The sequence below is a fragment of the Mustela putorius genome, unplaced genomic scaffold, assembly GCF_011764305.1.
Source record: "Mustela putorius furo isolate JIRA1106 unplaced genomic scaffold, ASM1176430v1.1 tig00001069_pilon_pilon_pilon, whole genome shotgun sequence".
Classification (NCBI taxonomy): Eukaryota; Metazoa; Chordata; class Mammalia; order Carnivora; family Mustelidae; genus Mustela; species Mustela putorius.
In genome coordinates, this window is record NW_025421558.1 from 1,536,757 (window position 1) to 1,554,145 (window position 17,389).

Below are 17,389 nucleotides of genomic sequence, written 5' to 3' on the forward strand. Positions count from 1 at the left end.
TTATAGAAAAACATGGGCACTGTCATGATTAGCAGAGGATAAATAAAGTGATTCTTCACCTATAGATCTATTCAAAGTATCATCACGTCAAGGGATAAAATTATTTACATTTAATTACATAAAATAGGGGAATACATTTGTCAGCACAGTCCTCTTAGAGGAGTCTTCCTTCCTTCCATCCTATAAATTTGGGACCAAGCAAGGTAGGGGACAGAACAAGACAGTGGTCCAGCAAGGATGGGGACGGAAAGAAGGTGGGAGACAAGTGAGACTGGTTGTCTACAGGGGATGGAGGCACAGGTGATACGTGAACAGCAGGAGCCGTGCTTCCCCCCAGAGAAGGGAGGGACAAATACAGATGTGGGGGACACTTCCCTGTGCTGCTGGGTTGGAACTGGAGGTGTGAACACGTGTTTAACACGTACATAGACACACATAGATGTATGTGTGTATGTATCTACAGTGGACCCTTGAACAACACGGGTTTAAACTGTCTGAGTCCGTGTCTATGCAGATTTTTGGATAAGTATAGTCCAGTACCATAAATGTAGCTCCTCTTCCTTACGATTTTAATAATGTTTTCTTTTCTCTAGCTTACTTTACTGTAAGAATACAGTATATGGTATATATAAAATACAAAATACGTGTTAATCGACTATGTTATAAGGCTTCCAGTCAACAATCAGCTAAGGAATTAAATTTGGTGGGAGTCAAGTCGTATGGAGATTTTTGGCTGTGCAGGGGTCTGTACCCCTAATCCCCACACTGTTCAAGGGTCAACTGCATCTGAGAACATAAATGCAGACCCACGCTACACATACTTCTAGTTTGACCCATTGAGAAAAACGGGGAGCAGTGACACCCCAGTAACAAATGAGCACACCCAGTTGCCAGATTTTGATTTCTAAATACTGTTCTCTACCAAAAAGCATCATAGCTCACTGGAGAAATATCTAATTCCACAGCGGGCAGCAGAATTTCAAGATTAATTTGGAATACCTTATGGTGCCAGACAGTAAGGAAATGTCCCCCCAAAGATGGGGATATGTCAAAAAGACACAGAAGCCAATCTGAATGGGTCTTCCACTAGCAAATCAGGAACGATTTCAGCATCAAAATAGATAACAGTAGTAATAGATTGTAAGCTGGTAATAAAATAGGAAACTGTGAATCCATAAGGATTTAAACAAATGAACAAAGAAATGGAGAGAAGAGAAAGCTCTTCATTGTAACATAATGCTACCTACTAAATGTAGAAGGAAATACAATGCTACATACTAAATGTATCAAATTAGAAAGCCACTATTTGGCAAACACCATAGTGATAATGGGTTCAGATTAAGAATTATCAATGGATTCTGAAACTAGCAGGTAAAAGTTTGATGACAAACCGGATATTTACATACTCTCAAAGTATCTTGCTACAAAACAAAAACAAAACCACCTGAAAATTACAAAGCAAACTGTAGACGTAAACAGAGAAACCTGGCAGATAGCACCTTAATTAATGGGTTACCTCCCAGGAAGACGTATTAAGAAAACAGGATCATTGCTTGATACTCCTGCCGAAAGTGCATAACCTGAATTGAATTATAAGGAAACATCAGACAAACCCAAATTGAGGGACATTATATAAAGTAACTGATCTATACTCTTCAAAGTTGGAAGGTCATCAAAACTATGGAACTATTTCATTAAAAGAGAGCTACCCTAATGACCCAGCAATCACACTACTGGGTATTTACCCTAAAGATACAAACATAGTGATCCGAAGGGGCACGTGCACCCGAATGTTTATAGCAGCAACGTCTACAATAGCCAAACTATGGAAAGAACCTAGATGTCCATCAACAGATGAATGGATCAAGAAGATGTGGTATATATATATATATATGATGGAATGCTATGCAGCCATCAAAAGAAATGAAATCTTGCCATTTGCGATGACATGGATGGAACTAGAGGGTATCATCCTGAGCGAAATAAGTCAATCAGAGAAAGACAATTATCATATGATCTCCCTGATATGAGGAATTTGAGAGGCAGCATGGGGGGTTGGAGGGTAGGGAAGGAAAAAATGAAACAAGATGGGATCGGGAGGGAGACAAACCATAAGAGACTCTTAATCTCACAAAACAAACTGAGGGTTGCTGGGGGGAGGTGGGTAGGGAGAAGGTGGTGGGGTTATGGACATTGGGGAGGGTATGTGCTGTGGTGAGTGCTGTGAAGTGTGTAAACCTGGCGATTCACAGACCTGTACCCCTGGGGCTAATGATACATTATACGTTAATAAAAAATGTAAAAATTTTTTTTAAACTATGGAACTATTTCAGATTGAAAGAGGGTCTAAAGAGACAGCATGACCAAGTGCAATGCAGCAGATCCTTTTACTAGAGAGGACATATTTTGAGGACAGATGGAGAAATGGGAAGGGAGTCTATGGATTAGCTGGTCTTACTGTTTCCTGATTTTTATGGTTGTCCTATGGTTCTGTAGGAGAGTGACCCTGTTTGTAGAGAACATGCACTGAAGTACTCAAGGACAATGGGGCATCAGATCTGTAACCTACTCTCAAATGGTTCAGGAAAAAAGAGGACAGACAGATAGATATAGGAAGGAAGGAAACAATAAAAAAAAATATGATAAAATGTCAACTGGAGGATCTGGGTGACTGGTATATGACAGTTCTTTGCAGTATTCTTATGATCTGTTTTTATTTTATTTTTAACGAAGAGAAATGCTCTTAGGGTTAGAATTCCTTTTGTTCAATATATCATCCTTATGGGCCTTTTTTGTGTCTGATTAGAAGAGAAGCAGACATGGCCAAGTTGCTTTGCAGGAAATACAGAGAGGGATGCTGGGAGCCTAGATACATACATTGAACAGGTAAGACACTGCGGTGCAGTGAGAGGTGGGGCCTGGGAGAAGAGGAAGCATTTCCAAGAAATAGGGATGACTGAGAGATTTTTCAGAACAAGGATGCCAATTTTAACTTGTCTGCAGTGTTGGGGTATGCTCTAGTCATGCCTTTGTCCCAAACCCTCCGCCAAGTCAACTCACCCGTGCACATGCGCAGTGGTCTGGGAAATGAGGCTGCTGTGGGAGTTGACGCACTGCACGGGGAATGGCGCTCGTGAAAGAGGCGAGAATCTAGCGGCAGCAGCCATAGGCGACACGGAAAAACCTAAACCCTCCAAGAAACCACTGAAACACTGGGGGCCCCAGCATTTATGGGATACGATGGGAGTCACTTTATCTTAAATCTTAAATAAATATGTAGGCATCCAAGAGGATAAGATAGAGGTACAAACAAGTATTTAAAAATTAACATTAGAGGTGCCTGGGTGGCTAAGTCATTGAGCGTCTGCCTTCGGCTCAGGTCATGATCCCAGGGTCCTGGGAACTAAAGGCCCCACATCAGGTTCCTTGCTTGCCGGGAAGCCTGCTTTTCCCTCTCTCACTCCCCCTGCTTGTGTTCCCTCTCTCTGTCTCTTCCTGTCAAACAAATAAACAAAATCTTTTTTAAAAATTAAAATTAAAATTAACATTAGAAATATGAAAAGGAAATTAAATGCTGATTAAAATTCTAAGATTAATACTTTCTTGGGTTCTTGGGGACATGCACAGCCATTTGCAAACATATTATAGGAGAATGTGCTCACATTCCTTCTTCCAAGAAAAGAAGACTATTAGATATAAAGCAAAAATAAAAATTACACATCAAAACAAAAGCTATCCTATACTTACCAACTGAACATTAGGATCAACGTGTCTCTGTAGAGCACTAAGGAATGCAGCTGGATTCTCTTGTACTTTGATGCTACATAAAAAAATTAATTTTGAGGATATATAGTTCCCTTTTTAGTAACACATAATCATATAGAGTTAAAAATAATACAGATTTTTATAATCCCACTACAAGACAACACCAAAACACTTATTAATCATTTTTTATTAGCTTAGAAAATAGTCTGGTGGAAACTGTGAATTTCTCAGCTGTATATAGCCCTACAGTTAAAAATTCCATAGTCCAAAATGAGGTTGAACGTGAGGTTTTGAAAGCACGAGTCTCAATACTAAGCATCTGAAACTGGTTTGAGTTAACCTGGGATTAAGGTTTCTTTAATACTGAATCCCCACAAGAACCTTAAAAGTCTCAAAAATCATCAGATGAGTGAGACCAGGCTATTCAGCTAATCTGAATGGTTCCTACTAAAAGATTATTTTTTTCCTCAGTGACAGCTCGTTTGGAGCCTGGACTATCTAGCCTGTACCCGTCAGTCAGCAAATAGGTATCTGTTCTGTGCTCACATTATGTTAGGAGCCAGACGCCGTAGAAGTAATTCCCACACAGAGGACTTCACAGATTGTCTATGTAAAATCAGCTTCTGAGAGGCGGACAGGCTGGATGGTCCTAATGCCCAGCGGCCTTTTCAGCCTTGCCCAGCAGGTGGCAGGACCCCGGTTCCCTGCTCACTGATTCTAACTGAGCACCAGGGATGGCCCGCAGCTCTGTTAAAACTAAACGTCCCTGACTTTTCCAAATCAATCTCTTGCGCACGCAGTCTCAGCCTCCATCTACTATCCATTCTTTTACACTCATCAGGCAAATGTTTCAGATAGGAGGAACTAGGCATATAAATCCAACAACCAAGGGGCCCCTGGGGGGCTCAGTCATCTAAACACCCAGCTCTTGATTTCCGCTCAGGTCATGACCTCAGGGTCGTGAGATCGAGCCCTACATTGGTCTCCATGCTAGACAAGGACCCTACTTAAGATTCTCTCTCTCTCTCCCCCACCCCAAAATAAATAAATAAAAATAAAACATAAATGGGAAAGATAAAAGAATGAAATAAAATATGGGCTTTCAGGGCCCCTGGGTGGCTCAATCATTAAGCGTCTGTCTTTGGCTCAGGTCATGATCCCAGGCTCCTGGGATCTAGCCCTGCATCCGGCTCACTCCTCAGTGGGAAGCCTGCTTCTCCCTCTCCACTCCCCTTGCTTGTGTTTCCTCTCTCGCTGTGTCTCTGTCAAATAAATTTTAAAAATCTTTTTAAAAATAAAATTAAATTAAATTTTAAAAAGGGCTTTCAAATAAAACAGGCTAAGAAAAGAACATGGCACAGACTTATGCATGGAATTCATATAAGAAAGAGCTTGCACCGTCACCCCAGGGTCTGTGACTGGGGCTTCTTTCATTCATCTTTTCCTGCTTTTTTATCTCCTAGGTTAGGAGAAATTAGAGCAGGTGAAACTGAAACCAGACGATTTGTTAACCGATGTGATAAGAGGACCATTCTAACTACAGTGTAAAATGAGACTTTGGGGCCATCAATGGTTTTCAACAATGCTTGCACTGCTGATGCAATTAATTAGTAACCGCTTGTTTAACGAATAACTTCCCACCTTGCCAATTAGGACATTTGGCCCTTCACTATTGCAGCAGTAAAAAGAAGTAGGCGTTCCTCCTTATGAACCGTATACGAAGCTCAATAAAATGAGGTATGACCAACTCGATTGCTTTCCTAAAAGCAAACAAGATCCGATTCTGAGTAACTGGATATGTAGGGATCCCTTACTAAACTGAGAGCATATGCCATATGCTCATCCCCAGCAAATGGCACAGCCTCTAGTATACAGCAGACACTCAATAAATGTTCAAAGAATAATGCCCTTGGTTTTATCAGAGAACTATCTAAATAATCTTGGGCTAAAGTAACAGAATCAGAAAAGCCTATTTCGGATCTATTTTTACATTAAAATTTTTTAGGGTGTATCAGTGCAGAGCCTGATGCAGGGCTCGATCTCATGACCCTGAAATGACGAACCTGAGCCGAAAGTCAGATGCTTACCCAACCATACTACCCAGGCGCCCCTCTTTCTTATGTTAAATTTTAAAACATAAAATCTATTAAATAAGTCAGGAAATGCAACTTTTATATCTTTCAATATCCTGTTTCCTGCTAAGTTTTATAAATAACTGATATGAAACAATAAAAGGGGAAAAAAAAGTTAATGGATTTATTAAGGATTTATGGCCCAACTAGTACTGAAAAGATCTTGGGGGTAAGGAGACCATTGCCTAAAGCACTGTGAAAGCAGCTGTATAAAAACCAACATAAAATGTGTTTCAACTGTATAAAACTTCAGTCACTACAAAAAATCTACTTATAACTCTTTTGTTAGTACAAGAAAACTATTTTCTCGGTATTAGGAAACTTCACTGAGCTAAAGTTTTTGTAGCTACATCAGCCATCCTTTCTGATCTTTAAACCAAATTAATAGATGAAAACGGCTGGGACAATGTTCCTGTTTTCTCAACGTTTTGGGGTAGTCCACGTTAAATCCCATGGAACTTCCAACTCTTCTCAAGCAGTGCAGAAAATCCTCGGTCACTTTTTCATCTCTGTTGCTGCATATAATCAGCCATTTATTCAAAGATTGTGCACTTAAAATCTTGCAATTTCGCATATCCTTGGACCACTCAGCAGCAGACCCAGGCTGACACTGAGAAAAATAATGATCATGAAAGGGTTGCGCGCATTTATTCACAGAGCAGCTAAACAAAAGTCGTGCAAAGATGGTCCACATTCATCATAAGAAGACCTGTTTAGTACAGTTTGCTATTCACAGACTTAGAACACTGATCCAAGCACTGCACATCTGGACAGAGTACATGGGCCTCCTGGAAGGGGAGGCATCTGAGCATCACCGCAGGCCAGCCAGTCCCTGGCTGCAGACAGTTGGGCAAGTCGCTTTACCTCAGACTGCTGCTGTGTGCAAAGAAAGGTGTCCCGTTCAAAGATCTCCAGGTTCCCTTCCAGCTCTAAGATCGATGGTCTTTAATATGAATGCCATAGGCCAGTGGGCTGTCTGACTCGGTCTCCTGAGGCAGAAAGCTATCTGAAGGGGAAAATGCTGACTACTCATACTCCAGGGCGTCCAACTACAGCTCACAAACGCTATGGAGCAGTTAAGAACATGCATCACGCCAGGAGTAGCTATGTCTAGAAGCAAAGATGAGGCCACGGCACAAGCTCCTTTCTCACTCTTGGATAGTCCCTGCCCCAAGGGACCAGGAAAACTATGTTCTCTGCACTGAAAAGGGGAGATTTTAGAAGGGTTACCAGCCTTCTGCTGATATCCACAGACCGGAACTGAAATGGAATGTTCTTGGTCCAGTGGGCCGGGAAGAGGCACTGTTAGAGTTGAAGAGGAGACACTGTAATCGAGTCCCTGGTGATTCAGCCTGGCTATCTCCCGAGAGCTTGTCAGAAACGCTGAGTCCTGGGGCCCATCCCAGACCCGCTGAATCGGAATCTGCATGTTAACATGTTCCCAGGCACTCGTCAGCACGAGAGCGCCTAAGGAAGTATTACGATCCCCTTGTTCCACAGACTCCCCAGCTATGGCTGAGAGACATTATGGAGGCAGTTGGTACCAGTGACAGATTTAGACTGGTCTTCCTGAGGCTGCATTCAGGAAGGCTGTACTTTCCACCAAACTCTGAAATCCAACCACAGGCACCCTCATAATGCCCCGCCATTAGGTGGCCAGGCAGGGACTCAGTTCCAGGAGGTGACCTTAGCAAAAGAAGGCCAAGAGTAGCCTGCCATCGCCGGTTCTCTCTGGAGTCGCGGTTCATTCTTTCTGTTACCACCAGCATGAGGAGAGCCAGGGCCCTCTCACCTCACTCCTACTTGTTATGGGCTGGCAGAAGACCCAGGACAACTGCCCAAAACACTCTGAGGCCTGTGAATCTTTAATCTACTAAGTTCCTAAAACGCAAGTTCAGAAAAGCAAGCAGCCCAGGACGCCGTCAACGCTCACCAGCCACAGCCACAGCACCAACTAGGGGGCGCCTTCTCCCATTTTAGTGCCCCTTTTAAGAAAAACCAGTTTCCACACTAAAGAAACGCAACAAAAAAGCTCTGAGAAATGATTTTGCTTACAGAGATGAGACAGACCATATTAAATATTTATAACCTGCTTCATATGTGGAACTGACCTTCTCTTTACTGACTCCTGACCAAAATCTTAATGGGGACCTACTTTTTGTACTTTACACATTTTGGTTCTGTCTTGTTTTTAAAAGTAGTTTTCCCTCAGCTTCTCCAGTGAGGGTTTTGGTAACTTGGATAGATGACAGAAAAGAAATGCTGAAAAATTCCCGTGCCACCAGCACAAAACTTCCGCTTCTCAGTTACATCCATTTAAACATGTCACCTGAGAAAAATGAGAAGAGGGCCTTAAAAAAAAAATATGTAACTGGCTTTAAAAATGAGCAAAACTATGGGAAAAGTAGAAAAATAATGCACCATTTTGCATAAAATAGGTTCATTTCTTCAACTGAAGCCTGAAAGAGAAGTGTCTCTTCAGGTTTCAGAAAGCCCCTCTAAGTGCTGTGTGGCTGGGGACAGGCTCTGGGCACATTCCTTCATGTTGATGCCAACTGACCAGCATTTTACTTGGAGGAAAAGAAAGAACCCCAGTATCAGAAAACGTAGCCTGTTGGAATTACCTCTCACCAGTTAAAACATTTTCTCAGGTACTATGGAGTGAGTGTGTGAGTGTAAGTGTGAGTGTGTGTGTGTGTGTGTGTGTGTGTGTGAGAGAGAGAGAGAGAGAGAGAGAGAGAGAGATACGAGAGTACTATAACACCTAATAACAAGTGGGCATATTTTAATTGTCATAGCCTGAAATACACATTTTCTAATGCATCTTTAAATGAGAAACCAAACCACACTGACCTAAATCACGTCCAGTGGGTGCTGATAAGTACTCGCAAGTATACTCAGATTGAAAAGGAAAACAGAGGGGACTTCAAGGTTTAGGACAAAGGGAGGATGTGGATATGGACATAGAGAAACCAAATGACTATTATAAGCCCACTAGTCACCCCTGCATATGATCACACACACATATTCAAGTAAATACTTTTAAATGAAAATAGAATCATAGTACTTACTACAAGGTCTTGCATTAATAATTTTTCTGAAGGCAAAACCCGCCCAGTCAGAGACATCTGGCATCCAAAATGCAGCCCCCAGGTCTCCAGCTCAAAACGAGCATCCTTGTTTCTGTTGATAGAGTTGAGTTTTAAATCATTAATAATTTTCTAAAGAATTCTGATCATTAGAGAGAGAAATATAACTTACTGAATTGTTCAAAGACTAATTTATCTTTTTAAGATTCCAGACTTCTATTTCTACTCACCATTTTCCCCCCCTCAAACAAATGATGGGAACAACCAAACCCATTTGGGACACGCAGAGATGAAGAAGGTTTCTGGTGTGGCACCCTGGTCAGCAAAATGGGCCTGTGAGCCAGACAGACCTTGGTTTAACTCCTAGTGCTGACATTTCACAATATGTGACCTTGAGTAAGACTCAAATTTTTTATTATATGTGCTGCCGAAGCAAGCAAAAGACTCAAATTTTTTAAACCTACGGTTTCCTTATTGGTAAAATATAGGGATAATAAGCCTAGCAACCTCCGAGGGTTGATGTTAAAGATCAAGCTGATGTGGAAACCACTACCACAGAACCTGGCACATGCTATGTGCTCAATAAAGATGAGCCATTTCTCCCGATAATAAACATGTTAATAAAGAGACATTATGGAGCCTCTGCGTGTGGAGATGTCTTCTGTGAATATCTGAACTGGCTGGCCTAGGAGTGGATGAAAGATGATAGAGGAAGGGAACATACACATTTGGGCTTTGGAAGGTTCACAGGATAGACGGCAGGAGGAAGACCGTGAGGAGAGTATTAGTGTCATCAGTAATCACGGCTTTATATTTGTATGGTACTTTCAGATTAGATCTAGTAAACCCTAATCATAGTTGATGGGTGATCTCCTTGGATTATGATACATGGTCATCTCTAGTAAGCGCTAAGTTCCCTCAGGAGAGCAAGCATGCGGACTTTGCCTCCAGGCCTTCGACATGGCAGCCGGCACAAGGGGAGCCAGGCCCTCACGAGAAAGACAGATGAGACTCGTGCTTTACCTCTCAAAGCTTCCCCTCTCTCTTTAGGGGAGCTCAAACCTCCTTACACAGGCTCTCTGCAACAGCTCATTATTTCCATCTAGTAATGCTCTGTCTGGTCTGGTCACATGGAATACTTTGAATTAATTATTTGGCTTCAGATACTATCTGCTCAAGATGAGATGGGTGAAGTAATTGCCAGTCAAGAAACTGGCTCCTGAAGCCGATGGGATTCCTGAAAGATGGCAAGAAGAGGCGTCCGGGAGAGTAATCCACAGCCCAGAATAAGGGGAGAGAAGCATCTCCAGGAGATGTAAGTCTGAGGGATATCCGGGATAAATGATGTGAAGTATAGCCATAAAAGGGAAAACTATGAGAGTACAAGCGTAACAGAAATGCACATTTACCCTACAGAAATGTTCAAGAAAAAGCACATTACAAAACACGATATACAGTACTTTGCCATTTTCCTAAAAAGAACATGATTATATGCAATTGAAAATATCAGAGACAATATACACCATTCAATTATGATTCATTCATGCATGAAATAAATGTTTACTGAGTGTGCACACACATGCATTTCTTTTCTGTTTGCAGAAATTTCCAAGTTCATCCTCCAAATTTTTTTTTTTAAAATTTTTTTTTTTTTTTTTTATCAGAGAGAGAGAGGGAAAGAGAGTGAGCACAGGCAGACAGAATGGCAGGCAGAGGCAGAGGAAGAAGCAGGCTCCCTGCTGAGCAAGGAGCCCGATGTGGGACTCGATCCCAGGATGCTGGGATCATGACCTGAGCCGAAGGCAGCTGCTTAACCAACTGAGCCACCCAGGCGTCCCATCCTCCAAATTTTTTATCTTTAAAGAATAAAAGACCATGCTGCAATGTTGTCCAGCAGAAGTATAAAGCCATCCACATATGTAAGTTTTAAGTTTTCTAATAGCCGCATTAAAAACAGTAAAAATTGCCAAGTAAAACTATTTTGAAAATGTATGTCCTTTAGCCCAATAAATTCAAAATGTGATCATTTCAAGATGTGGCAGTAGCCACGTTCCAAATGCCCTGCTGTGTCATGAGGCTACAGCCCTGGACAGCAATGTCTTCGTAGGTCAGAGGGGAGAAACGGGAGCCGCTCGTTACTGGCATTCCAGGTGACAGCCAACTGTCAGAATGAGGACAGGAATACAGCGTGAGGGTAGACCGGCTAAACCAAAGGGCACAAAGGTATTCCTAAGTTTAAAGATTGCACAGTAGAATCTTTCTAACGATGAATGTGCTGAGGCCACCATATTAAGACCTGAGCATTCTCAATCTCGAATATGGGGCGGGGGGGGGGGGTCTGCTGTGGTTCTGTTTTCTGTTTTTATAATCTCCAACCCTTTCCTTCATTCAAATGTTTATCCAAAACCTCCATGTATTAAACAGATGAGAGGAGGGTCATCTGGTTGAAGCTGGATGGTACTTCGGCCCGCGTGGCCTCCAGCCTCCTCCCCTCCAACCCCCCCGCCCCCCGCCCCGTCTGTGATCCCTGAGGCATCAGGGATGAACGTCTGGCTCTGGACCACACAACCCAAAGGTGCCTTGCCCTGAGTCAACAGCAAAGAGACATTCCATCAAAGAATGAGGCATTCTGTAGACCATCCAATTCCATAAGCCAGACCTGAGGCAGGATACACTCTGGCCCAGTACCTCTGAATGTCGTCAGCGAGCCTGGCCAGGCGCTGCTGCCTTCCCATAGGGCTGAGACGCGTTTCTCCAGCCACGGCCTTCATCAGCTGGAAATCAGAGGTTGCCTGGCGGGTCAGGCCTATTAATGGAGGTGAAAACAAAGGGGAAAATGAACAGCATGCAATGTAACCCAGCTCAGCTCTGCCAGATTTTAAGCTTTGCACCTAAATTGACTCGGATCTAACCTATGGATAGCATTGTCCCCCCAAAATGCAAGCCCCTCATGTCATTCTAAATTTTCTAGCAACCACGTTTTGAAAAGCCAAAAACAGGGGCAGCTGGGTGGCTCAGTCGGTTAAGCATCCGACTCCTGCTTTCGGCTCAGGTCATGATCCCAGAGTCGTGAGATGGAGCCCCAGCCCAGCTCTCTGTGAGTCTGCTTGAGACTCCCTTCCTCTCCCTTTGCCCCTCCCCCTGCTTGCTCTCCCCTCTAAAATACATTGATCTGTTTTTTAAAAAGCCAAAAAAATGAAGTAATGTGAATAGTATATATTACTTAATTCAATATATCCAAAATGTTATCAATTCAACATGTGATCAATATTAAAAAAATTAATAAGTGATTTTCCCTGTTTTCTCACACTAAGTCTTAGAAATCCAGGGTGTATTTTACACTCACAGCCTGTCTCTAGCTGGCCTCTCAGTTGCACTAGCCACATTTCCAGGGCTCAGTAACCCTATATGGCCAGTGGCTGCCAAATGGGACTGTGCAGATCTAGAGTATGAGAACGCCATTAAGAATGAGCAGCGTCCCTCCCTTCGAGAATTACCTTTACTGATTTTTCTAACTGTGAAATAAATATATACCCATCGTAACTGATAACCAAATGTGAAAGGTGGGAACTCCTCCTTGCTTAGTGCCGCCCTGTTAATCAAATGAACCTGATTAAAAGTGCTCATATTCTACTGTATGGGGAGAATTACCTTCTAGAACTCACGCAGAAGGAAAACAAGGGTCATTTTGGCACCACACAAACGATGTACCCGAAGAAAATCAAAGTCCTATTGCGTCCTACACTAATGAAGCTCAAAAATGCTGGAGAGAAGCTTGGTTTAATATGATCCAGCAATTCCACTACTAGGCATTTACCCCAAGAAAATGAAAACACTAATTCAAAAAGATACACGCACCCCTATGTTTACTGCAGTATTCTTTGCAATAGCCAAGATATGGAAGCAGCCCAAGTGTCCATCAATAGACCAATGGATAAAGACGATGTGGGGTGTAGATATATATATATATATATATACACACAAGCACATATATATACATGCGTACACACATACACATACATATACACAATGGAATATTATCAGCCATAAAAAAGAATGAAATATTGCCATCTGTAACAACATGGATGGATCTAGACAGTAGAATGTCAAATGAAATAAGTCAGAATGAGAAAAACAACTAACAGATGATTTCTTTTTTTTTTTTAAGATTTTATTTATTTATTTGACAGAGAGATCACAAGTAGGCAGAGAAGCAGGCAGAGAGAGAGGAGGAAGTAGCTCCCTGCTGCGCAGAGAGCCCGACGCAGGGCTCGATCCCAGGACCCTGGGATCATGACCTGAGCTTTAACCTACTGAGCTACCCAGGTGCCCCACTAACATATGATTTCACTCATATGTAGAATGTAAGAAGTAAAAGAAACAAACAAAGAAAAAAAGAGGCAAACAGAAGTACAGACTTCTAAATTAAAGAACAAACTGGTGGATGCCAGAGGGGAGTTGTGGGGGTGGGGGGTGAGCTAGATGAAGGGGACTGAGAGCCCACCCATCAGGATGAGCACTGAGGAATGTACAGAATGGTTGAACCACCATATTGTACACCTGAAACTAATATAACACTGTACAGTAACTGTACGGGAATTATAAAGATAAATAAATTTTTAAAAAGAATATTCAGGCACAGGGGCCAGCTAACGCAAAGGCAGTGAGGTAAGAGTACACGTGGTGTTACCATTTGTAAACTATTCTGGATTAGAAAACTTTGACCTTGAGAGTTTATCTCTTATTAAGTTACTAGCAGCTCTAGAGTCTCTCCCAAATAAAGTAATTTGGACTGGTTCTTTGACTACTCCCTTTTAGCTCACTCTAATTAGATAACACCACTGTAAAGGTTTCTGGTTCTGGTTTCTTTTTTTTTTTTTTTTTTTTAAAGATTTTTATTTATTTATTTGACAGAAATCACAAGTAGTCGGAGAAGCAGGCAGAGAGAGAGAGGGAAGCAGGCTCCCTGCTCAGCAGAGAGCCCGATGTGGGACTCGATCCCATGGTCCTGGGATCATGTCCTGAGCCGAAGGCAGCGGCTTAACCCACTGAGCCACCCAGGCGCCCCTCTGGTTCTGGTTTCAATTAACTCCCTTGAATCCTCTCGCTCATTCTGAAATGAGAAGGATCATAAAAAAGAAATTAAGATCTGAAGTTGAACAGGTAAAAATTTAAATCCTAAATTCTGAGGTGCCTGGGTAGCTTAGGCTGTTGCTGTCTACCTTTAGCTCAGGTCGCAGGGAGTGGGCTTCTCCCTCTCCCTCTGCCCCTCCTCCCATTCAGGTCTCTCTCTCCTGCTCACTCTCCCTCTCCTTTTGCCTCTCTCCCTGCTCCTTCTCTCTCTCCCACTCACTCTCTCTTTCAAATAAATAAATTAAATCTTATTAAAAATCTTAAATTCTGCCTATTAAAAGACATGGGACTAAGTGCAAGCTGCAAGCTTCGGCTCCCTTGACTATTAAATGGGGGCAATTAAGAATTATACCTAAATCACAGGGATTTTCATAAAGATTACGTGGAAGTTAAATAGAATAGTGTGTCTCAAAGTAATAATAATAATTGGGGAAGTAAGAAACTTTGGGAGGTGAAGGATAGGTCTATGACCTTGATGGTGATGATGGTTTTTTAAGTGTACAGTTACCTCAAATTCATCCACAGGTATTCATTAAATATGCACAGCTTTTACTTGATTTTTTTTCTTTACTAAGTTTGCTCCACACCCAGTGTGGAGCCCACCATGGGGCTCAAACTCAACCCCAAGAACATGACCTGAGCCAATATCAAGTCGCTTCACCTTGAATAAGCCATCCATGCACCCCTAAATATGTATAGCTTTCGCATGTCAATCATTACCTCAACTAAGCAGTCTAAAATACATAAATAAAAAAGTAAAGACAGCACATAAAAAAAGAGAGGCTGGGGCCTGGGTGGCTCAGTGGGTTAAAGCCTCTGCCTTCGGCTCAGGTCATGATCCCAGGGTCCTGGGATCGAGCCCCGCATTGGGCTCTCTGCGCAGTGGGGAGCCTGCTTCCTCCTCTCTCTCTGCCTGCTTCTCTGCCTACTTGTGATCTCTCTGTCAAATAAATAAATAAAATCTTTAAAAAAAAAAAAAAAAGAGAGAGGCTTAGTTTCAGGAAAATCTCTGGGGACCTATTTTACATTGAAGTAACAAAGGGAATACATGAGCTAAGGAAAACATACACCTCTTCCTATGCCAAGCAATTTCCAAAGCGCTCTCTATCTTCCTACTTTGTCCAACACACATGGCTTCATGGGCCCACCCTGCACAGGTCAGATGAATGCTCCGGTCCCCGAGAGCTGGGAGAGGTCCCGCCCTCCGCCGAGTTTGTCTGGAGCCGGGGATGACGAGCCTGACTGACAGACCATAAAGCATAAACATTACCTGTTAGAAAGCAGAGCTCAGGGATCAGGTGGGCCACCCGGGCCTCAGTGCTGTCATTTCTCTTGCTTTTCAGCAGACTCACAAGCACTGGCTGGTTTAGGTCAGATAAAGTAATATCATATTGCTACAGAGTGCGAGATGAAGGAGGGAAAAGTTACTATGAAACACTGGAAAATGAGCATCCTCAATTAAAACCAACAAGCTCATCCCAAAATGAACAGATGAGCCAATCTTTTTAATAAAGACACCAAAAAATTCCCACCAATCCTTAGGGTTCCCCCACTCATTTCTATTTCCTGCCAAGGACTCATCTTTCCTTTCTCAGGGTCTGTTTTATGATTTTAATTATTAGCCTTTATAATGCAACACTTTAAAAAAAAAAAGATTTGTTCATTGTTTCATCCAGAGTCCAAATCGTCTCCAGCCACCTCCACACATTAACAGGCTCCCCTGGAGCTGAGTCAGTGTCATTATTTCCACCACTGATGACCAACGCAGCGGCTGCTCCGGGCATAACCAGTGTGCTCATTCGGAAAATATCTACACACAGATTGGAGGTGACAGTTCCATAACTCAGACTCCAGAGATCCTCCAAAAGCAGGACCGTCCCTGATTTCCAGGACTGCCTGACGGTTAGTAGGGAAGCAGCTCTAAAGTTTGACAAATGGAAATCTGATCCCTGGCTGGTGGTCTTCATTGACTGGGACACTGAGGAAGTTCTCACCTTTCCACAGGTTCGAAATGGGGCGGGGGACAATCGCTCAGCGGCATCTGCCGTAAACCACCAAGCACGCTGCCTGGTTTATGAGTCCTCCACAATAGTCCACCCCATCCCTCCCCCTTTCAAACATTCTCACCTTGCCTAACTAAGCTGGAATTTCAAACATTCTCACCTTGCCAAAAGTTCATTTCCTTTCCAACTGGCAAAGGTCCCAATTAACACTCGTTTCCAGTATAGCTCACTCAATACTAATGACAGAACAACTGGAATTATAATTTACAAAATGTCTGGGCACTGTGTGATGCTGACATCAGTAATTACAATTAAGGAAGTGAGAAACAGGAGTTTCCCTATTCAATAAGGACTTCTAGTCATTAAAATGAAAAACAATTTGGGAAATTGCAGTTTGAAGGGCTAATTGTCACTAATGCTCCAGCTAAAAAGCTTAAGGAAGTCTTCGTAGAAGGAGAATTTTTATATGTGATGTCTTTAATTCAGTACATAGCTCATGTTTGTGATGTGCCAGGAGCTACCGTGGACACAAGGATGAGAGGCACAGCCCCTACCTTACACCCAACTACACATCCACAAAGCAAAGAAGATGAGAAGCACCAATAAGAATATGCTAAGCACTTGCATTTTTCGTCATTTAATCTTAACGACACACCTACGAGTCAGACGCTATCACCATCCCCTCCACAGATGAGGAAACCTACAAGAAATTAAACAATTTTCCCAAAGTCCCATAACTGGAAATTAGCACAGCCAGCATTTATCCCATAAGATTTGGCAATCTCTGTGTGTTATACCATTTAGTACTGGGTGCCTGGGGAGGAAGGTGGGGGTGGGGTATGGTGGTGGCAGTGAAACAATTTAAGGCTGATAAGGCTTCATGAAGGAGGCAGAATCCAACAGAACACCTTGAAGAAAATACAGGAGTACGAGGAGTCCCAGGCAGCAAAGCTGGGACACGTTCCAGGAAGAGGATATTGTATTTATCTGTGACATGGCCAAGAATTCTGCCCCTTAAGCTGTGGCATAGAGTAAACCTTACTCTCTCCCTTGCCCTGATTGTTTTAGCATTTGAAAATGCTTTTCACGAGATAAAACAGGGAAATATAAAGGCTAATATCAAGAAGACCACCGTGAGAGCTGGTTACATAGTAATTTTAGTGTTCCTTCCCTGAGACAGAGAGGAAAACACTCTAGAATTGGCACAATTCCTTTCTTTTTCTCCCTAATTACAATAAATATGCAGTAAACCACAACTCATTACAAA

The 17,389-nt window shown here is 42.5% G+C and overlaps 1 protein-coding gene across 1 annotated transcript in view; it reads right to left on the reverse strand.

The window, feature by feature from the left end:
• Positions 1 to 17,389, reverse strand: part of PIWIL4 (piwi like RNA-mediated gene silencing 4) — a 46,099-nt gene that overhangs the window by 9,724 nt on the left and 18,986 nt on the right. The window contains exons 9-13 of the mRNA XM_013057288.2: positions 15,390 to 15,513; positions 11,675 to 11,792; positions 8,969 to 9,080; positions 6,323 to 6,507; positions 3,748 to 3,820 (exon numbers count right to left, since the gene is read on the reverse strand). Coding sequence (XP_012912742.2) covers positions 3,748 to 3,820; positions 6,323 to 6,507; positions 8,969 to 9,080; positions 11,675 to 11,792; positions 15,390 to 15,513 — 612 coding nt within the window. The remainder of the gene's footprint in view (positions 1 to 3,747; positions 3,821 to 6,322; positions 6,508 to 8,968; positions 9,081 to 11,674; positions 11,793 to 15,389; positions 15,514 to 17,389) is intronic.